We start from the raw sequence: 22,778 nt of genomic DNA, 5'->3' as shown, positions 1-22,778 counted from the left end.
TCACAGGGAATTGAATACTGCCCTTCTCTCAGGCATAGGGATCAAAGATGGGGATTGAGGGCCTTTCTTGGATGACCTCAAAACCTTATCCTCAGAACTGGATTACCCAACGGGGCCCGCTGTAGAGGTTTTATGTCAAAACATTCTGACGTGGCAAGCCCTCATCAACTGATCCAACACTTCAGAAAACAGGATAATCAGCAAGTTAAGGCATCAATGCTCCACGGCAGCTTCTCTCAGAGCAGAGATTTGAGGTGACAAAGGGCTAGAGGGTCAGAGGCACACATTTCAGAGCTCACTTCGGTCCGTTTTGAATCACTTTTTTCAAAAGACTCACTGTAAAGTAGATATCCCAATACTCAACATAAAGCAAAACCAAAGCAAACGAAAGCAGAACCAGGCTTCAAAGATAATGGAGCACTCTTCACAAAGCTCAAGAAGCATGTAGCTTCCCAGAGTAAAAGAGCACCCTTATTTGATGATACACAAAGAAAACTCACTTAAAATTTTGCAATGCATTATAATCCATTCTAAAATTTTGCACATTTGCCTTCTCCAAATAGTTTTTATTTAGAAAGGCTGAAATTAAATGCCAAATGTGTGTCAACTACTGATGTAGGGAAATTTGACCATGTTTGGCAAAATTGGCTCAAAATGAATTATAGAAACTACTCTCCTCCTGTAGGAAAATATCTAATTCCTATCCTCAGGAATAAGAACTAGAGATCCAGCAGGCATTATACATCCTGAAATTCAGGTATAATGCATAGAATGACACTATATCTAGTTTTTAGTAAACCCTAGATATCTTAAGGTCTTACAGTTGAATAAAAAACTGCTACCAATGTCTTCTCTTGGCTTAACAATGCAGCTAATGCTGTGGAAACAAAGAGCTATCATTGGGCGGCAGGACACCTAAACCAAACCTCCGGCAGGGAGACCACTACAGATATGATAGAGACCCACGATCACACGCAAACAAACATTTTATTATTTTCCTCTACAAGAGACAGTAACATCAATTTTTTTAACAGAAATCTCAGGTCATTTGAGAGGCCAAATAGATCCAAGGAAGGAAGATGAAAATCAAATACTTAAATTAATCAAAAGGCACTATAACACCACCTAAAGCCTACTACCACGGTGGTAGTGGGCTAGGGAAGATTAAGCTACAGCAAAATAATCTCGTGTAAATGTTAGAGAATACAGAGCAAGAAGCGAGTTTGCTTTCCAGAACACTATGGTACAATGATCAGTTGGGCCCAAGAAGATATTTGGCCAGGAAAAGGTCAAGATGGCTGAAGATCAAGCCAAATGGAAAGGAACAGGTACGAAGGAGAATCCAAGCACTACAGTCCCCAAGCAGAGGGTGATGGATCAGGCTTTTTCCTCCCAGGAAGCATTTGCTGCACCGAATGCTGCCTCCCCTCAGGCCCCGCCCGCCTGAGTGCAGCAGAGCTAAGAGCTGCCTGTCCCCCTCGCCTGACAGGGGGCTCAGCAACCAGAGCCGGGGTTCATGGCTGCGAGGGCTCTTGCTGTCATTTAGCATAGACCTTAGAGAACTTGTCACAGGTTGGGGGTGGGGGGATTGGGTTGGCTTTGTTGCTAGTAGTTCTGAACCAAGGAAACCCTGAAGCATTCATATGCAAAGGAGTCTGAGCTTCCCCAATCACATTCCAACACCCCTACACAACACCCTTCAAAGGCTGAAATCCTGCAGCAGCTGAGCTGTAGTTAAAGCTGCAAGGCTCACAAAATCAAAGAAGCCAGAATGAGACAATGTAGGAAGGAAATCCCAGCAGTTAATCTCAATCTGTCTTGCCCTAAATTTTAGGAGAAACACTATTATACCTGGTGTGGGATTTAGAAAGCTACACTGGAGCAAGCTGGGTCTTCTGCTGAACTTTTCATCAAATACCAAGGGAAAACAAGGGGCGGGGTCCACTTTATTTTTAAAAAGCCTCAGAAATTATTCTATTATAAAGGGACATGGCTGAATAGGTAGGAAACCGATTCCCCATTGTGAGTTCTCCTGATGGCTTCTGCAAGAATCATGGAGATGTCGATCACCTACAAAGGCAAGAAAATCCTCAGGTTAGTATCAGGGGACAGAGATGACCAGCCAATTTGCAGACACTGATGAGCAGCCTGAGGAGGGTCCTTCCTCTTGAGACTGCTGCATTGTGCTGTTTCCCCTCATAAGCCCACACCCAGCTAGTCTTCATAACATTTTTAATATAAGCATTAGGAAAGAATCAGAATGCTAATGGTGAAAAAGCCCTGACTCACACTCAAAAATTCTTAGGAATAAAAACAAACAAACAATATTTAAGCCGAAAAAAAATCTTTAAGAATGACATCAACCCTCCAGGTCTACATATTTCAGATAGCAAATGGATTACTGTACACATTTTTAATTAAGCAAAGCCTTGTTCTTTTAGTGTCACAGCAATCAAACTTCAGTGTCTAATAATTACTTGGGGAATTACTCTAAAGTACTGGTCCCAGGACCTCTGGTTCTGTAGGTCTTGGATGGAGCAAAGGAATGTGCATTTTAACAAGAACTCCAGGTAATTAATTTAGGTGGTTTCCAGAGCACACTTGGAACAACACTGTAGTTCTAAGGAGCACACCATCAGCTTTCACATTAGGTCTGCAGGGGCTAACATTTAAGAGTGACACACACATACTGTAAAGCATGGACCTACAAACTTGAGTGTGCATTACAATCACTGGGAGAGCCTGTTAAAATATAGAATCCTGGGCTCCATCCTCCAGAGATTCTGAGGTCTAGCAATTTGAATTTTTAAACATGTGATTTTTTACTTTTGGATCACAGATCCTGATGCCAGACTAAACCCTTAAGAGCAAAGGAAGAAATCTTCAGAACCCAGACATCTAATTCAACATATGTAACCACCTCCTAAATACTTAGTGGAGTTGTGTTTTGCAAGAATCTCATCCTCACCTGTATTTTGGAGCAATGCCTCATCTTATCCTCCTGAGGTATGGTATTGGTGACTACTACTGCTTCAAAGCATGCATTGTTAATGCGAGAAATGGCCGGGCCAGAAAAGATGCCATGAGTCAGGATAGCATAAACTCGGGTGGCTCCAGCTGAGAGAAGTCTACAGGAAAAAGCAGAGTTGATTTGGATTAATCTTACTTGTCACTATAGAATATGAGTTAGGAAGGAGGAGTGTTATCAGTCAGCTTGGCTGCCATAACAAAATACCACAGGCTGGGTGGCCTAAACAACAGAATTTTATTTCTCAGTTTCAGAGGCTGAGAAGTCTGAGTCTAAGGTGGTGGCGAGGTAGGTTTCATTCTGAGGTCTCTTCTCTTGGCTTATTAGTGGATGCCATCTCAATGTGGAGGAGGTAGCAAGCTCTCTAGTGTCTCTTCTTATAAGGGCACTAATCCCATCATGACCTCATCTAAACCTAATTACTTTCCAAAAGTATCACCTTCAAATACCATCACAATGAGCATTAGGGCTTCAACATATCAATTTTAGATGGACATGATTCAGTCCATAGCAAGGAGAGAGAACTGGACTAAGAACTTATCTGAATACATTCGTATTAGTGTAAAAGGACTGTAGCACAGACTGCTACGCTCAACAAAATCCATCTCTTCTTCCTGGACACACAGCTGGACTACATTTCCCAGCCTCCCTTGCATAGTTAGGAGTGGCCACGTGACAATTCTGACTATCAAAACGTGGGCAGATACAATGTACACCACTTTTTGGCTGGGCTTATAAAAATTATCCATGGGTGATCTTCCATGCTCTTTTCCCTTTCTGGCTGGCCAAAATGGAAATATCTCCCAAAGTAATCTTGGAAGCCACATGTTAAAGATGCAGTGCCACAAGACTGAAAGAGGACTACTCACACTGGAGTATGCCATGAACAAGAAAGGAACTTTATCATGTTAAGCTACTGACAATTCAGGGAGTTGATCTGTTATAGCAATTAGCATTACCTTACTAATATGAAGACAAAATGAATTTTATAAATGTATACTCCAGGATCCAAATCAGGAATCATTCAGTACATAAGTTTTTTTAGCACCTATTATATGCCAGGCCCTGGGCAAGGCACACTCACGAAGTTAAAGAAAAGTTATGAGAGACAATGCTGTCTATAGTGACTTGGATTGTAAGCAATGGGGTGCCACTTAAGGTTTTAAAGGAGAGGAGTGATGGGATCTAGCCATAGTTGTGGAAAGATTAGCATGTGGAAAGGCAATGTGAAAGATGCACTGGGGAGGTAAGAGACTAGTGCCTGGCAGCAGAGAGAACAGAGGGAAGGCAATTTAGAACGGTGCAGGCAAGAGAAGAGAAGCGATATGAACAAAGATAGTAGCAGCTAAAATGGATCGTCAAGAGTTAAGATCAGGGTTTCTGGCTCAGGTAAACTATAAATAGGAGACTATATTTCTGTCTTCTCAAGCCAATGGATTTCCACTTTAACTTGTTAAAAAAATTATCAAAAGTAGAGTATTTAGAGTGATGAAAAAATTTTGTAAATACAGTGGTGATAATTGTACAACATTGTGAATGTAACTAATGCCATTGAATTGTACACTTAAAATGGTAAATTTTGTGTTATAGATAGTTTAGCACAATAAAAAGAAAAAAAACTAAGGAAATCTGGGAAAAAATAAAGTACTCATCAATTCATATGTACTGCAATTCATCATATGTACTGCAATTCAAGCCTAGGGTGATGAAAAACTCCCACAGCTAGTTATCATCCCCTCAATTCAGTTCCAAAGAGAATCAGCAGGCTGAAGGAATTCGGACAAAAGTTAGCTTTTTGTTGTTGTTGTTGTTGAAGAGGAAGATCAGCCCTGAGCTAACATCCAAGGCCAATCCTCCTCTTTTTTTGCTGAGGAAGATTGGCCCTGGGCTAACATCCGTGCCCATCTTCCTCTACTTTATATGAGACACCGCCACAGCATGGCTTGACAAGCGGTGTGTTGGTGCGCGCCCGGGATCTGAACCTGGGAACCCTGGGCCGCCAAAGTGGAGCACGCACACTTAACCACTGCACTACCGGGCCGGCCCCAGCAGTTAGCTTTTGACTTCTAACCACCAGCTCCACCGCTGAGCACTCACTTGTCAGCTGCATGGCAAATTGTGCCACAAGTGTCAGCCATGTCATCCACTAGGATGGCCACCCGATCTTTCACATCTCCCACCAGCACCATGCGGTCTACTTCATTGGCCTTCTTCCGTTCTTTGTGAATCAAGGCAAAGTCCACATTCAACCGGTCTGCGATGGAGGTCACTCTGCAAAACAGGGTGTTCACAGTTAAAACCTGTGTTTGTGTGTGGGGGGATCCTAAGACAAAAGAAATGGACTAAAGAATGGGCTTGTTTTCTGGGGGCAAATACTCCTTGAAACCTTCCCAGGGCTGGAAGAAAGCAACTATAATAGACTGACAGCACAAACTGGGTTTTATAGACTGATGCCTCCATATCCTGAGAGGAGTTTATGAATATATTAGTCAAATTTAGGTTATAATTCATTCTGGGTTACAGTAGGGGATAGACAGACACCCTCACCAGTTCTGGGAAGCAGTATAACACTAAGGCACGTTCATTTAATGGATTGGCAGCAGAAGGGGAGAAAGAAGGCTTGGTTAACTAACGCCCTGGAGTGCAGACTGTCCCAATTGCACATGCGGATGTGGTGAGAAGTGAGCCTGAACCTGCGGGAGATGAGCAGTACCCAGCCTGTTCCAATGCCCGTGCCCTCATCACACTGCCCTCAGTGATCCACCAACTGTCGATGTCAACTGTACCTGGACACCAAGTTTGGGAGTTCCTTTAATGACTGCTAGAAAGAAAGTTACACCAATTAACCAGGCAAACTGGGCATCTCACTGTACAGCCCAAAGTATCTCCAAATCAAAACAGAATTCTTTTTTTTTTGTTACAAGATAATACAAACCAGACTAGAAGGTACGATAGAAGACAAATCTATTTGGTGACAAAGTGCCATATAATTTAAACAGAAATCTGTTTGGTGTAAATGACAGTGTGCTGCCCCAGTGACAGGCGTGTCCGTGCTCCACTGTGCCATCCTCATCATATGTGAAGAGGCCTGTGCTTTGGGTTTTACTTTTTAATGTAGTACTGGTCCAAGCAGAGCACTGTGTCCTGATTCCTTTGTGACTATGGTCACATACCTGAGTTTGTGCTGACTAGCGGAACCTGTGACCATAGAATAGAGAACACACAAGGTTTGAACCACAACCTAGGCAAAATGTGTACCCTGATCTAAATGACCACACCCTGTGCTCTCCATTACTACTGTGTGGGCACATAACATCGAGAGTAACCAATCTGCTTGGAATGATGACTTGTCGGAGGCAAATGCATGATCAATTAGTTCTAGCATCCCAGACCGTCCATACTCAATCACCAACAAACTCAGTGAGTGACAAAGCATAAACAGCCAGAAAAAGTCACTGCCTATACTCTTGAGGGGAGAACTATGTGCAGGTCACATCACACAGGGATCTCTACCTACTCCAAAAACCCTGCCAAGGCAGAAGAACCCAGCCAAGCCACTCACTGTGAAAATACTTCACCACTATAAAAAAATTATAAACAACAAAAAATCATGTAGTGATAAGTCATCTACTGAAGGCAGTTTTTTTGTACCCAACTTTGGAAAGAAAATCCTGCTTGATTATTTATTTCAAACATGAGTATTTCTCAGTTCCATGGCAAGATGTGAAAATAATGCCCAACAGGTTAAGACAAGTATGACAACTACCATTAGAAGGATGTTTTTGAGGTGCTCTCTCTAGTATTACAGGGGCTAACTAGCGATTACGTGGGACCCACAAAACCACACACCTGGGTGGATAATAGAACTCAAGTTCTCAGCTCATCAGTTCTGTTGAAGTTACTGAAATAAAGAAGTTGTTGAGAAAGTTACTGAAGACTTTGAATGGCTTTTTTTTAATTTTTTGTGTGAGGAAGATCAGCCCTATGCTAACATCTGCCAATCATCCTTTTTTTTTTTTTTTTTGCTGAGGAAGACTGGCCCTGGGCTAACATCCGTGCCCATCTTCCTCCACTTTATATGGGATGCCACCACAGCATGGCTTGCCAAGTGGTACATCGGTGTGCGCCCAGGATCCGAACCGGCAAACCCCGGGCTGCTGAAGCAGAGAGCACGCACTTAAGCACTTGTGCCACCAGGCCAGCCCCTGAATGGCTTTTAGAAAGATCTGAATTTGCTTTTCCGAATCATCTGTGTTTTGTCGCTCTTCATTCTATTTCCACAACAAGAAGAACATGTCATACTTTTGAATGCATCACTAACGAGTGATCCACTAGGGAAATCAAAAGCTCTTAGTCGGCACCACATGAGCTGCAAAGCACGGCAACCGGCAATCCCTGGCAATCAGTTTGTTTAAAATGTTATGGTCTTGGCTTTAAATAAAATTACCACACTTTATTTTCCCTCCTGCTTAATATTTTAATCCAAAGGATCCAAATGGTCTAACCACAGCATTAAGAGGTGTGTAAAAGCTTACTTGTCTGCTATTAGCATGTGGTTCGATAGCAGGTGCCATTCATTAGAAAACCAAATTTCCTCCCCTTCCTGATAGGTTTACAGCAGTCTGCTAGCCCTGCAGTGCTAAGTTACTACTGGGTTACAGTCAAGCCCACAATACCAGACTATTTAGGGCTCCTTGGCTGCTGTCTTGTCTTTCGGGTAGTGACTCAGGCCAGTAAAAGATGAGTGAGTAAAACTATATCCAGCCCACGTCCCAGCTACTGGCGCATCCATTCTGAAGTACTTAAAACTGTCACTGGATAGAAAAACATCACTTTCTGATACAACTGTCTGAAAGATCTTCCCAGTACATTGGGAACAGTACAAATTTCAACCACACCTCTTAGCTCCACCAGCATCGGGTGAGACAATAGTGCAGTTCCTCCACTCTGAGATGTTCTCCCTTATCCACTTCAGGACAGCTGGCTCTGCATACAAATTGTCCACGGGGATATCAAAAAAGCCCTGTAGAAAGAAGCTAGGTCAATTTTGTTTTGTTTTCTTTCTCTTCTCTTTATTTATTTTTTAACTGAATCAATTTGACATGTAACATTGTGTAAGTTTAAGGTTTACCCTTTTCTTCCATTTATAAATGACTAACACAAAGAGAATAGTAATTTGCCCAAAGAATACCTTACTACAACACTCAAACTGATCAGAAGGCATGCCCAGTGTGGTAGACTGTAAAAATGCCCTCTTTGAAACTGGACTGTGTAAGACAGCCCAGCCATGATGGGCAAAGCCAGCCCCCAGCTAACCCACAACTGACCAAAGGCACATGAGTGAGCCAATGGGAAAAACGGCCAAGTTCAGCCGAGACCAGAACTTCTAGCCAACGTGCAGACCCGTGAGACAATAAATACTTACTGCCTTATGCCACCAAATGTTGGGCTGGTTTGTTAAGGAGCAAAAACTAACTGGTAAACCAGTTAGCAATGCTATGGTATATAAACTTAGTGGAAGGTATTTATAATAAATGGTCACAGAGAGTAACTAGAAGTCAGGAGATCTGTGTTCTAATACTAGTTGCTACAGATTAGTTGTGTTTTTCAACTTTGTTCTTCATCTATAAAATTGGTATAACCAATCACCTGTCCTATGTACCTCATTGGATTGCCATAAGCCTCCAATGATAATGATTTGAAAGTCTCTTTAAAAAGTATAAAATAACGGGGCCGGCCTGGTGGCATAGCGGTTAACTGCGCACACTCTGCTTCGGCAGCCCGGGGTTTGCCGGTTTGGATCCTGGGGGCGGACCTGCACACCACTCATCAAGCCATGCTGAGGCAGCGTCCCACATAAAGCAACTAGAAGGATGTACAACTATGACATACAACTATCTACTGGGGTGTGGGGAGAAAAAAAGAAAAAAAAAAAGGAGGAAGATTGGCAACAGATGTTAGCTCAGAGCCAACATTCCTCAAAAAAAAAAAAACAAGTATAAAATATAAGATGGTATTCCACTCCCCTTACTCTGGGTTTATGCTAGAAAGTAGGTTCCTCGGGGGCCGGCCGCGTGGTGCGGTTAAGTGCACGCGCTCCACTGCTGGCGGCCCGGGTTCGGATCCTGGGCACGCACCGACGCACTGCTTGTCAGGACATGCTGTGGCGGCGCCCCATATAAAGTGGAGGAAGATGGGCACATATGTTAGCTCAGGGCCAGTCTTCCTCAGCAAAAAGAGGAGGACTGGCATGGATGTAGCTCAGGGCTGATCTTCCTCACACAAAAAAAAGAAAGTAGGTTCCAAATCTGTGGCTCTAAATTTAATGATGACAATAACACCTCCCATTTATTTGGTGCCTGTCATGAGCCAGGCATTATACTATGAATTTAATATCTTTTTTAATACTCGTAATAACAAAGCAGTGTATGTTCAGAGAAGTTAAATAAACTGCAAGGGTTACAAAGCTAGTAAGTGTCAGAGCCAGTATTCAAACTAGATCTGATCCCAAAGCCTACGCTCTTCCCAGAATACCACACTGCCTCCCTATCCAACCACCCCAAGTGACTAAGATCATGAACTCTGCTTAAGGTGAGGATGTTCAAAATGTCGCCAGTATCTAGTTTATTTGAGCTGTACTTGGGCAGTTTTTTGCCTCTCTGAAGTCTTCAGCATTATCAGTCCTCTCCTCCCCACTTTCTAACCCCTAATAATTTCTAAGCTAATATTTAGGTTCCATTGATACCTGAATTTGAGAAGCATGCAGGTCCATGGTGATAATATGATCCGCACCTGCTACAGAGAGCATATTTGCAACAAGCTTGGCTGAGATTGGAGCCCGGCTCTAAATGGAGGGGAGGAAAGAAAAAAAAAAAAAAGCCAATTTGAGAAACAATTCATTTGCTCAAGAAGCATTTATTTATTACATACTTACTATGTTTAAGGCGCTGTGCTACCAAGAAATTCACAGAAAGTGACATGGCCATTGACTCTGAGTAGATCACTACCTAGCACAAATATAAAGTGCAATATCACTTTTCCAACTCAGGATACATATTTCAGAAAATACTTTCCTACCTTTCATTTTATTAACTTAATGTACATATTTTCAGCCTATTCAAGTGTTTCCAATGCTAAATTATTTAAATTAGGCAGAGAAAAATTTTTTTCAAAAGAATTTTATTAAAATCTCTTTCAACACATATATACTCCAACCTGTATAACACCTAACATGTCAAAATTTAACAACATATCACAGAATGGAAATTGTAGCTTTGTAAATTACACCACCCCCTTACTCATCTGGAGGTCAACCTTCCAGCAACCTCAACCCCTTTAAATAACAGGTAAACACGCTTGCTGCACTCTGAAATAGCATAGCCCATGCCTTTTATACTCTGTAGGAGCACCACACTCAATTGGAATAAAAATATCTGGCCTTCTCCCAAGCATTGTATGTAAAATTTAGGCATTGATTACAATAGACCTGTAAAGTTATATGTATATGTCTTATATTTTAATATGCCAGATAAATAATGCGCAGCGTGTGTGTGTATAATAAGACCAAGTATTCATACAACAGACTTCAAGTTTTATGAAGAGGTCACAACTAGAACCCCCAGAGCATCCCAGAGGATCTGTCACAGTTTAAAAAATAGTCTACTCCATGGGAGCTGGTGCTTAGTCTTACTGATACAATTAAAAACAGCAGTGAGCTAACCGAAAGTCACAGAGGTATGACTAGAAAAAAATATACAGACTCCAAGTGTGTTGCTTTATACAAACCAATCACGTCAATTGTTTTGAAGATCGAGTAATACCTAAGAGAATGTGCCACAAAAATAATACCCTCTAAATATATATCTGATGATTAAGAAAATTTTTGGTGACTTTGGGCAAGTGCTCCTGCTTCCCCTGATTAAAAAAAAAAAAAAATTAAAGAAAAAGAGATTCTGTTCCTACTTTATCCTTCTTATCCTGCCGGGCATAAGGGAAGCATGGGATGACTGCGGTAACCCGGCTGGCTGAAGCAATCTTGCAGGCATTGATCATGATCAAAAGCTCCATCAGATTGTCGTTGATTTCACCACAGCCACTCTGAACAATATAGACATCCTCTCCACGCACACTTTCACCGATTTCCACACTACAGTGGGAAAGAAAGGACAACAAAGATGAGATTTTAAAGCATTATATATACTTCTGTAGATAGTAAGATCTCAAAAGCACAGCTTTCCTACTAGTACCCTATGAATGGGCTACAGCTGCATGTCGACACTGATCCCCTCAGACTTGAGGAGGTCCCCTGGAGGAGCCCCTGTACCAGAAGTGGTTTACTGCCTCAGTTTGCTCCAGTGTACTATACAAATATTACCTATTTTTACATGTGACATGACATGAAAAAGATTGGCTAAAGTACTTATAAGTAATTGGACCATAATTTCAGTAGGTAGCCCATATCTCATTTCATATAGATACGTGACCTGTGAATGCAAATTTGATACAGCATCTGGGACTGTCACAATTCATACGTAACAAAAGAAACAGAAAGAACATATAAGGAATGAATCACTACTATTCTATAATGATGCCTTCTACAGAAGACAGCGGCACATCTACCATATTGGCAGTTCACTCAACAAATACTGAATGTTCATAGGCCAGTCACTGTGCTAGGTGCCAGGGACACCATGGAGAATAAAACATGTGGTCCTTGCTCTCACTCTATGCTAATTGTACTCCAGTCCAATTAGTAAGTCTTGTTTAAAAAAATCTCATAGAAAGTTACTCTAATTATGGAGTAGGGCTATATTTTACCACAAAATGAAAGTTTTAATATCCATTCTTCGATCCTTACCAAGAATAAATTATGATTAAAAAATAATAACCTCAGTGACACCTCAAAGCAACACCATTTCCCCAATTAATCTTCTAGGTGAGGTGGGGTATTGGTGGGTGTGCATGCGTGCATACGTGTGTAGTGTGTATAGACGAGGAGTAAAACAGAATGGTTGATAACCACTAGCGATGAAGAGAAAAACTTCTCCAATAGGAGATAATTCCGTTGCCAGAAGAAGCTGATATAGGAGATAATTATTATTTAATATTTATTGTTTTCCAATCCAAGTAACAATTGAAAGGATCCTACTTTTAAAAAGAGTGGGATTAGTTGATATCGCAAAGCAAGAAAAATAAAAGCAAATGGTAAAAATCAAACCAGAAACCAATCAGAACCGGGAAGTTGAGATTCCTGGTAGAGAGAACAAAGTGGAAAACACGTTAGTTTGCAGTATCTGAAGATAAACCTTCTGGCACTGAATTCAAGAAGTATTTTATACTAAGGATCCTTATGTTAAAAGTGCATCAAATCAATGATCTTAAGTCCTTACATCAAGAAACTAGAAAATGGGCAAAATAAACTTAAAGTAAGCAGAAGGAAGAAAATAACCATAAGAGCAGAAATCAATGAGATTGAAAACAGTAAAATAGCTCTTCCCATAAGCGGCCTGAGGTGCTCTCTGAAAATGGTTCGCTACTCACTTGACCCAGAAAACCCACAAAATCATGCAAGAAGTTCAAATCTTTGTGTTCGCTTTAAGAACACTTGTGAAACTGCCCAGGCTATCAAGGGTATGCATATCCAAAAAGCCACAAAGTATCTGAAGGATGTCACTTTAAAGAAGCAGTGGGGGCCGGCCCAGCGGCCCAAATGGTTAACTGCGTGCACTCTACTTCGGAGGCCCAGGGTTCACAGGTTTGGATCCTGGGTGCGCACCGATGCACCGCTCGTCAAGCCATGCTGTGGCAGCGTCCCATATAAAGTGGAGGAAGATGGGCACGGAAGTTAGCTCAGGGCCACTCTTCCTCAGCAAAAAAAGAGGAGGATTGGCATCGGATGTTAGCTCAGGGCCACTCTTCCTCAAAAAAAATAAATAAATAAATAAAAGAAGCAGTGTGTGCCATTCCGTTGATACAATGGCGGAGTTGTAGGTGTACCCAGGCCAAACAGTGGGGCTGGACACAGGGTCAGTGGCCCAAAAAGAGTGCTGAATTTTTACTGCACATGCTTAAAAATGCAGAGAGTAATGCTGAACTTAAGGGCCTGGTAGAACCTCTGGTCATTGAGCACATCCAGTGAACAAAGCCCCCAAGATGCCATGCAGGACGTACAGAGCTCATGGGCAGGTCAACCCCTACATGAGCTCGCCCTGCCACACTGAGATGATCCTTACTGAAAAAGAGCAGATCGTTCCTAAACCAGAAGAGGATGTTGCACAGAAGAAAAAGATATGCCGGAAGAAACTGAAGAAACAAAAACTTATGGCCCAGGAATAAATCCAACGTAAATTAAATGCAAATAAAAGTAAAAGCGAAAAAAAAGAAAACAGTAAAATAATAGAGAACAACCAATCAAACATAAGCTGGTTCTTGGGGGTAGGAGAATCAATAAAATTGACAAACCTCTAGGAAGACTGACCTAAAACAGCTTCACTGGAGAATTCTACCAAACAGTTAAAGAATTAACACGAATTTTGCACACTCTTTTCCAGAAAACAGATGAGGAGGGAATACCTTCCAACTCATTTTCTGAGGCCAGTATTACCCAGATACCAAAACCAGGTAAAAGGCAATATAAAAAAGAAAACTACAGAGGGGGAGGAGGAGAAAGGTGGGTGTGGTTACAATAAGGGCAGCAGGAAGGATCCTTGTGGTGACAGAATGGCTTTGTATCTTGACAGCATCAATGTCAATATCCTGGTTGCTGCATTATACTACAGCTTTGCAAGAAAACTGTAGTTTGGAAAAACTATGGTTGGCAACTTTGGGAAAACTGGGTAATGGGTACATAGGATCTCTTTTTTATTTCTTACGATTGCATGTGAATCTACAATTATCTCAAAATTCAATTTTAACAAAAAGTGCATTATTATATCTTGTGTATACTTGAGTAAGCCATTACTTCAGCTCTCAGTGAAAGCTGAGGTCATAAAAGTATAACTAAAAACAAAGGCCAGGGCCGGCCCCGTGTCTTAGCGGTTAAGTGCACTCGCTCCGCTACTGGTGGCCCCTGTTTGGATCCCGGCGCGCACCGACGCACCGCTTGTTGGGCCACGCTGAGGCGGCGTCCTACATACAGCAACTAGAAGGATGTGCAACTATAACATACAACTATCTACTGGGGCTTTGGGGAGAAAAAGGGAAAAAAAAAAAAAACAAAGGCACTTCTGTAGTAAGTCAAAAGAACCTAGTCCCGTTGCATTATTTTCTGAGAAACTATGTAAGACTGAGAGAGAATCTGGAGAACTCTGGTTTTTAAGTTAATTTGAGAAATAGCTCATCTCAAAATATTTCCTCCCTAGCTTACCATGCATGAGTCATGCTGTCTTCCTTTACATTCCTTGAATATACCCTTTCCCACCTCATGGCCTTTGCATTTCTTCCCACTACCTGGAATGCTCTTTCTCCAACTAGCTCATTCATTTCTCAGGTCTCCAATCAAAATATCTTCCCTGCCCATCTTATTAAAAGTGACTTCCCTGAGAACCTATAAGATTAAAAGTGACTTAAAAAAATATCAACCAATTGCACTATATGAACTTTATTTGCATAGCAATTCAAGAAAACTGTGAAAAAACACACTTATGAGACAGGGAAATTTGAACACTAGCTAGTTATCTGATATTAAGAGATTATTGTTAACTTTTTTAGGCAAGAAAATGGTATTGCAGTTATTGAAATATATATGGGTGATATAATATCTAGGCTTGCTTCAAAATAATTCAATTGTGAATGTGTGTGGGGAAGGGTAATAATAGATGAAATAAGATTAGCCATAAATTGGTAACTGCTGAACTCAGTGATGGGCACATGGGTGGGAAGGATCACTACTATTCTCTCTACTTCTGTATATGTTTGAAATGTTCCAAAATAAAGTTAAATGAAGTGGCCCTCCCCACTTATACTCTCATCGCCCTGGTTATTCCCTTCAGAACGCTTATCACAATTTGTTATCACTTTATTTTTTATGCACTTGTTTATTGTCTGTCTCCTCCACTAGAATGTAAGCTCCATGAAGGCAGGGACCAGAGCTGTCATGCTCACCTGTATCCCCAGCCAGCCAGTGCCAATATGGCACGAAGAATGAAGGAATGAATGAATACCTCTCAGGATTAGGCTGCCTCTTGCATCCACTCACTTTAGACAGAATGTGACCCTTCTGTAGGCCTGTTATTGTGAAAATTTAGAAGACTTGATTTTTATTATCCCTCGCAAAGTACCTCACTACACACTAGACGCAAGTGGGTCCAACATGTTTCTTTAAAAGGTTTTGACAAATCTGCTCATACCCTTTTACAGATACTCAGCTCACAGACATTTAATTTTGGGTAGAACTACAACCTGATGGGCCCACCAAGATGTGATAGCTACAAAGAATTTTCTGGCTGGATCCTGAAAGAGTGATAGTGAGCAACATGACGAACAATACAGCACTTTCGTGGACCCCTGAACTGAACTGACATCTATTAATCACCAGATAAGCTTAAGAAACAACTGAATCTGTCGACAACGTCAACTATGCCAATGCCGAAACTGCTTTCTGAAGATGTTCTTCAAAATTCAAATGGACAGGCAGGAGAGAGCCACGGAAGACTTTCTGGAAGAGCAACTTCCATGTTTTCCAAAGTGTAGGTCCTAGAATGGCACTGCTCAACAGAACAGAATGAGTCACTGGCCTCGGGTGGTTATTGAGGAACTGAATTGACAGGCGCTGTAAGTGTAAAATACACATCTAATTGTGAAGACGGTATAAATAAAAGGAAAAATATATCTCAATTTTAATATTGCTTACATGTTAAAATTATAATATTTTGGATATATTGGTATAAACAAAATATATTATTAAAATTTTTAAAAATGCAAATGGACAAGACTAAGTAACCCTTCCTGGAGGAGAATACGTTCTGCAGTTCCTCATTATGGTAGGCCCAAACAAGAGGCAGTGGGTGTTTAAAGGGACTTCTCAGATATCCTTTACTAACACTGCCCGCTCTTTGAGAGGTTCCAGGCTAAAAGAGTACCTTCTGTGTCTTGTTTTGTTTTTTTTTTGTGAGGAAGATTGGCCCTGAGGTAACATCCATTGCCAATCCTCCTCTTTTTGCTGAGGAAGATTGGCCCTGGGCTAACATCTGTGCCCATCTTCCTCTACTTTATATGGGACGCAGCCACAGCATGGCCTGACAAGCGGTGTGTTGGTGCGCACCAGGGATCCAAGCCCGCCCAGGATCTGAGCCCGCGAACCCTGGGCCGCTGCAGCAGAGCGCACGCACTTAACCGCTAGCCACCAGGCCGTCCCCCTTCTGTGTTTTATGGTGCACAACTCTGGGTCTTGACCAAATACTTCAAATATTTGAGCAACTTCAAAACTCAAGAAAATTTTAACGCCGCCCACAGGTATGGGGTGAGCCCCATTCCTCACCTCCTTGACCAAGATCTCCATTTCCCTGGGGAGAATGAAAGCCACTCACATTGATTTCCAATAAAAAGGCAACTCTGCCCTCTACATCTGGTATCTGAGGCCTAAGGCTCTTGTTTCAGTCAAGAACACAGACTATCATCTGTGCTCCAGACATTCACTTGCCAGAGTCAGATTGTTTGATTAGGAGCTGGGGAACAGCAGTTTGACAACTGATCCAAGACAGTAGAGGAGACGGGCTAATTATCTATTCTACAGCTTTCTTATTATCAAGTAAGACCAAAAAACAACATCTTAAACCATGGTGGCTTATCTCTCTTTACAAATGCCTCAACTATCAAAGTCAGTATAAAAAATACCCACAGGGGCCCGCCGGGTGACACAAGCAGTTGACTGCTCGCGCTCTGCTGCAGTGGCCCGGGGTTCGCTGGTTGGGATCCCGGGCGTGCACCCACGCACCGCTTGTCAAGCCATGCTATGGGATGCTGTGGCAGCGTCCCATATGAAGTAGAGGAAGATGGGCATGGATGTTAGCCCAGAGCCAGTCTTCCTCAGCAAAAAAAGAGGAGGATAGGCAGATATTAGCTCAGGGCCAATCTTCCTCACACACACACACACACACAAAATACCCACAAAATTGTTTACATGGTTCATTATGTTACTCAATATTATTATTTTAGGATCCCACCTATCAAGTTCTTAGAATGTTGTGCCTGGAAGTGTCAAGAGTTTTATGAAAACAAAAACTACATAATCCATTGCATATGCCTTTATCCTTTTGGCTGCCAGGAAGTCAAGGGATACAGTTAAAGTAACACTAAACTTCAGTAATCACTTTATGCCAAATTCTTGGCACAATTACTATAGTCCTTTGTTCTATAAGGCTTCTGATGTATCTACTTAACGAATCTTTTGTACATGTGACTATCATGAAACACACTTCAAATCCTTTCTTGAAAGCAGGTAAGGTATTAATTATAAAATTAAATTATCACTGCCAACTTAAACATCAGAGAATATTTGCTAAATACACAGCTTTAGTAGAGGCGATTCCTTTAAAAATTATATTCTAGCATCACATTAAGGTTTGAAAATTAACTCTTAAAAAAAACACCAGCTCACCACCCAACACAATCACTAGTACCATTTTTTGTTATTATATTACCTGATGATAATCAACCAACAGTTCAGCCATTTCCCAAAGCCAAACTTAGGACTAAAACTTACCCTCAAGCCTAGAAGGATGTTATGACCACGCATGCACCTAACAACTTGAAAAAGTTATTTTACTATATTAAAAATAAAGTGATGCAAGTAAATTAGGACACTGCCTTGTTTTACTGTGTATAATTCTAATCTCACCGATCAAGACCAATCTTTCCCTCCAGTAGTATCAGAATGTACAGACTTCCAGAAAGCCTTAAAAAGCCCATGAACTACACTCAGATTATACAGCTTGTCAATAAACAGTTCAATGAATCCTCAAAAAAATCTTAATATTATTCTTATGGTTTCCTCTAAGTCTAAGAGATGATAAGTTAGGCAGTGATTGATGGTAGAACAGTTATGACTAAAATCTGTTTGCTCTTAATATAATCTATCAGGCAGAAAGATCTGGTTTAGCAATTTAAAGGATAACACTCCTTGTTCTTTCCCTCTAGCTAATGGCCTGTTCTCCAAATGACTTTGGGCCAATCATTCTCCCTTCCTATTCTAGAGAGGCCAGACAACCGGCTATGTCCATCCAACGAGAAAACGAACTTCTCCTTTACCCTTTCCTTTAGCATCAGGCATAAGTGCATCCGACTAGCATGGAATGTTAAGAAACGCAAAAAGTGGGGCTGGCCTGGTGGCATAGCGGTTAAGTGCCTGCGCTCCGCTGCGGCGGCCCGAGGGCTCGCAGGTTCGGATCCTGGGCGTGCACCGAAGCACTGCTTGTCAAGCCATGCTGTGGCGGCGTCCCATATAAAGTAGAGAAAGATGGGCACAGATGTTAGCCCAGGGCCAGTCTTCCTCAGCAAAAAGAGGAGGACTGACAACAGATGTTAGCTCAGGGCTAATCTTCCTCACAAAAAAAAGAAACACAAAAAGGAAATAAAAGTGAATCTAAAAGGCAGGCGGTATTCTTAAGAAAATCTCAAGAATTTAGACGGAGATGCTGGCATGTGCAAAATACATGGGATTAACCAACCAAAGGATATAGTTCTTAGGAAAATCCTAGGCAACCAAAGTGAAAGTCTTCCCCCTCTCAGCCTATCCAGAGTAACGAGATAAACCAAAGTTATTTATCAATACTGAAGAGATTGGGGTAAAACATTTTAGTATATTCAAAAGTTTTAAAAGCCAGATGAGACGTTGTATCGGCAAAAATTCTAAAGAACAATAATACCCAGAATTGGTCAAGTTACTTAACCTCTGAATCTTAGCTCCTTCATCCATAAAATGGGGATAGTAAGAAGAACTCCTCATATCAGTGTTGAGAGGATTAAATATGATATGTGTATAAAGTGCTTAGCATAGTAACTAGCACATCTTAAGCATTCACTATACATTAATTATTATTAATATTGTTATTATTGCTGATGAGAGTGGAAATTGGTTCAACTTTTCTGGAGAGCAATTCGGCAATAGGTATCAAAAGCCTGAAAAACAATGTATACCCTTTAACCTAGTAATTCGCCTTCTAGGGATTTATCCTAAGGAAATAATCAGAAATGGTCAAAGATTTATGTTGAAGGGTTTTCATATAAAGGCATTAGATACAAAATTGGAAATATCTAATAATAGGAACTTGATTATCTAAAATTATGGTAAAACCATAAGACAAGACTATACAGCTATTAAAACCATGTAGACTAAATATTAAGGGGAGAAACTATTCAAATTATATTGCTGATGAAGAAAGCTATACACGTCTTAGATATTTGAAAAAAGTATATAAACACACAAACATCTAGAAGGTCATAAATCAAAATGTGAACAGTTTATCTTGGGTAGTAGAATTATTAGGGATGTCTTTTTTCCCCTTGTCCTCTTCTATATTTTCCAAATTTTCTGCAATACCATCACCACCCCTTCTTACCAATGTTTATTGTACATTCATTGCATTGGACAATGTTCTAAGAACTTTACTCCTACCTCATTTAATCCTCACAACAACTCTATGGGTAGGTAGATACTACCTTACAGATGAGATTACTGAGGCAAAGAAAGGCTAAGGATTCAAATCCAGGTTCTCTGATTCCAGAGCCTGAGCTTTTAACCACTCTTATCTATTTGTGTGTGTGACACACCCAGCTACATGTAGTATGCTTCCTAAATAACTGGACAGCAAAGGATGATCCTGAATTCAGAAGAAAAGCCACTTTGATCAAGAGTGCATCACCCCTGAGACTGTGCCTAACTGTAGCAAGTGGTAAAACTATCTCATTTGAGGATGGGCCCTGCAATTCCCCACCTGACGACCCACAGCACCCACTGAGCAGCCCTGTCCATGACCTTTAGATCCCAAGAGCCACGCTGGGCAGCAGTTACCACTTCTGCAGTACAGAAAAGCCAAAGGTTGATGGGGGTGATGGGGGGGAAGATCCATAGGCAACATATCCAATTATGTTCAATGAAGATTTCAGAACATCTAAGGAACCAAAAAGCTAATGATTAAGCCAGAAACAAGGAAACCTAACCAGACAGCAATTTTCCACATTGGGCTTAATCTTATCCAATGTTTCCAAGCATGTTAACGTCCAGTTGTATAAAATTGAAATCAGCCTTATATCTCAGAAGTAGATTGGGGTGGCTGATGAATTCCGATAAATCAGCCAGTAGAAAACTAAGTTGCTCTCCCCCAGTATAGCCTCAGGTTCTGGTGTGTTGCATTATGCAGAGGGTGAAGGCTTAACACAAGGAAAAACAAAGTCTTTGTATTTTTCCTAGAGGCACAGGAAGAGGATTTAATAACCACAGTTCTCTAAGGGGGTCAAAAAAAACCCTCTAAATGAAAAATCATTCTTGTCCCCTAGCTTTATTGCCACTTGCAAAGTCTGGTCCTGTTTTATTTTCTTTATCATGGCCCATGAGTCATAATGGTGTGGTCACAGCTAAAGCCAGCAGCTTAGCTAGCCTCTTTTGAATAAGGTATTGCCTGGTTACAGATGGCATCAGTGTTTGCACTATCATTTGCATCACAACCAGAGGCACAATAATCAAGCATCCAGAAGGAAGCTGTCCGCTACAGATGAATGCTTTTATCAGCAGGATCTAAAAAGTATAAGGGGAGTTATGCTGTGGTAATCAGTTTAAAGAATGAAAAAAGGAAATAAAAGCATTTCGGAAAACAATGTTCAAAGTAACCTTAACTAATTTAACTGATCACTACGTTTGGTGTAAACTTGTCCCTTAACAGAAGATAACTGTATCTGTAAGATTGTGGGCACTGCTCTGATTTGATCAACACGGTAATAACAAAACACAAAGTAAGCCTATCACAACCAGAAGATTCTATGTTTAGGTAGAAGGGTCTATGTTTAGATAGAAGGGGTATTGAAAGGATCAGGTAATCAAGTTATCTCTAACATGGCCCCAAGGTGCAGGAGGAGGGTGGAAGTGGGGGAAGGGAACAAGTTTCATTCGCAAGGCACTGAAAAAAATTCGAATTGCAATGCACGAATACGTGATCTCGGTCTTCCACTCCACCATCTTTTCCCAATTATCTTAACATTCAGGGATAAAACTGTTTCTTAAATTCCCCACACACTGCTAAGAGAAGTGGACAAGTTCAGGAAAGACTTTGCTACCGAAAAATATGCTTTTGTATTATCTGTACCGGCAGCTGCAATGGGGAAGGTCAAAGATTCCATAATTAAGGTTCCCTACGATTTTCTGGATGTCTCAAGCTGAGATGCTGGGAATCAGGATGCAGAGGTAAATCACTTTATCAGATCAACTGGATTTAAGTATGGCTCCGATTCTAAAGATGTGATTGTAAACATGTGAAAAGGCAACGCTTGCCAATCTAAGGGAAGTCCTCAGTAATAATTTTGGCGCCCTCAGTATATAACGTCAATTTCCCTCAATGCCAAACTCGACCCACACCATTTCGAATCGAAAAGCTGCTGCTTAGACTCTAGGAGAAACACGAGGAGGGCTCAGTAGGCAGTAGGTTCTCCCACGCAAGCGGGTCTAAGAGCTGAAGCGAACCCAGTCCGGCCTGGATGGCTCAACAGCGAAGCGACGAAGCCACGTGTCCCCACGGCCGAGGCTAAGCGGCTATCCCTTCCGTCGCTCTCGGCAGCCACTATCCTCGCGTTGGGTCCTCTAGCCCTAGCCTTCTAACCTAGCAGCTTCGCCTCACGCTCCATCTTGACTCCACCCCACCGCACGGTGAGAATGAACGTGACCCTCCCGCGAGAGGTAAAATAACGGAAACAGCCCATGGGGCACGCTCGCCACAGAGCTGCCCCTTCCTCCCCATCCTAGCCCCTCAGAACTCACACTCACGCGGCAGCCCCATTCCCCTAGCCTCTGCCGCCCAAGCATCGCCCCCGCAGCCCGGGCAGGTGAGGCCGGCCGGAGTCCCAACTTCGCCCTTACCAGGTCTCCTGGTTGCTGAATTTCTTAGTCACCACCTTGCCTAGCTCCAGGCCCAAGCGGTCGGCAATTTTCTGGGACAAGTCTTGGTGGGAGCTGCCGCTGAAGATTTTGATATTCGGCATCTTGGCCAACTACCCTAGGCACTCTTCGCTCAGCGATCACTGCTGCTGCCGAGACCTGAACCGAGGTCGGCCCAGAGACTCAGTATTATGCACTTCGCGTTGCTACTCCGCCATCTTACATTCCCGCCCGGCGCGCGGCTCTAAATTGCCCAGCGCCGGAGAGGCGGGGTCAGCAGGGAGGTCCACCCCCTGCCAGTCCCGATTAGCTGAGCGGTAGCAGTGGGCGGGTTCTCACTGTAGCCCCGCCAGCCTCCGACTCTCTCAGGTATTGGCTGGAGGCCATGAAGGGGGCGAGGCTAAGAAATAGCCCCGCCCCCTGCAGCTAGGCAGTCGGGGAGAGCTGGCTCAAGAGCGCGGAGATAAACCGCGCTTGACTGGGGGTGGGGAGATGCTGGTGACGCGCAGGGCCAGATATTTCCCGCAAGCGGGAAATTAGCCACACTTTTTTTTTTCAGCACCAGAAAGTAAGTCTAGCTCTGGTTTACAGTTTCTTTTAAGAAAATCTGTTTATCAGGATCGCAGCCACAGTTAGACTGAAGGGGAAATTTCTGAACATGAGTTTGCA

The 22,778-nt window shown here is 42.1% G+C and overlaps 1 protein-coding gene and 1 pseudogene across 1 annotated transcript; one reads left to right on the top strand and one right to left on the bottom strand.

The window, feature by feature from the left end:
• Positions 1-968: 968 nt before the first annotated feature.
• Positions 969-22,332, bottom strand: PRPS1 (phosphoribosyl pyrophosphate synthetase 1). The gene is made up of 7 exons (XM_058536462.1): positions 22,092-22,332; positions 10,991-11,174; positions 9,774-9,872; positions 7,927-8,051; positions 5,126-5,299; positions 2,969-3,128; positions 969-2,070 (listed from the first exon to the last, which is right to left on the bottom strand). Exons 1-7 carry the CDS (start codon positions 22,211-22,213, stop codon positions 1,978-1,980), a joined length of 957 nt encoding a protein of 318 aa, XP_058392445.1. The 5' UTR covers positions 22,214-22,332; the 3' UTR covers positions 969-1,977.
• LOC131401307 (large ribosomal subunit protein uL22-like) lies at positions 12,538-13,394 on the top strand (annotated as a pseudogene).
• Positions 22,333-22,778: the final 446 nt, after the last annotated feature.

This window comes from Diceros bicornis, chromosome X (genome assembly GCF_020826845.1).
Source record: "Diceros bicornis minor isolate mBicDic1 chromosome X, mDicBic1.mat.cur, whole genome shotgun sequence".
NCBI classification, from domain to species: domain Eukaryota; kingdom Metazoa; phylum Chordata; class Mammalia; order Perissodactyla; family Rhinocerotidae; genus Diceros; species Diceros bicornis.
The sequence above is the reverse complement of the archived record's forward strand: the minus strand, read 5'-3'. Positions and strand labels throughout refer to the sequence as shown.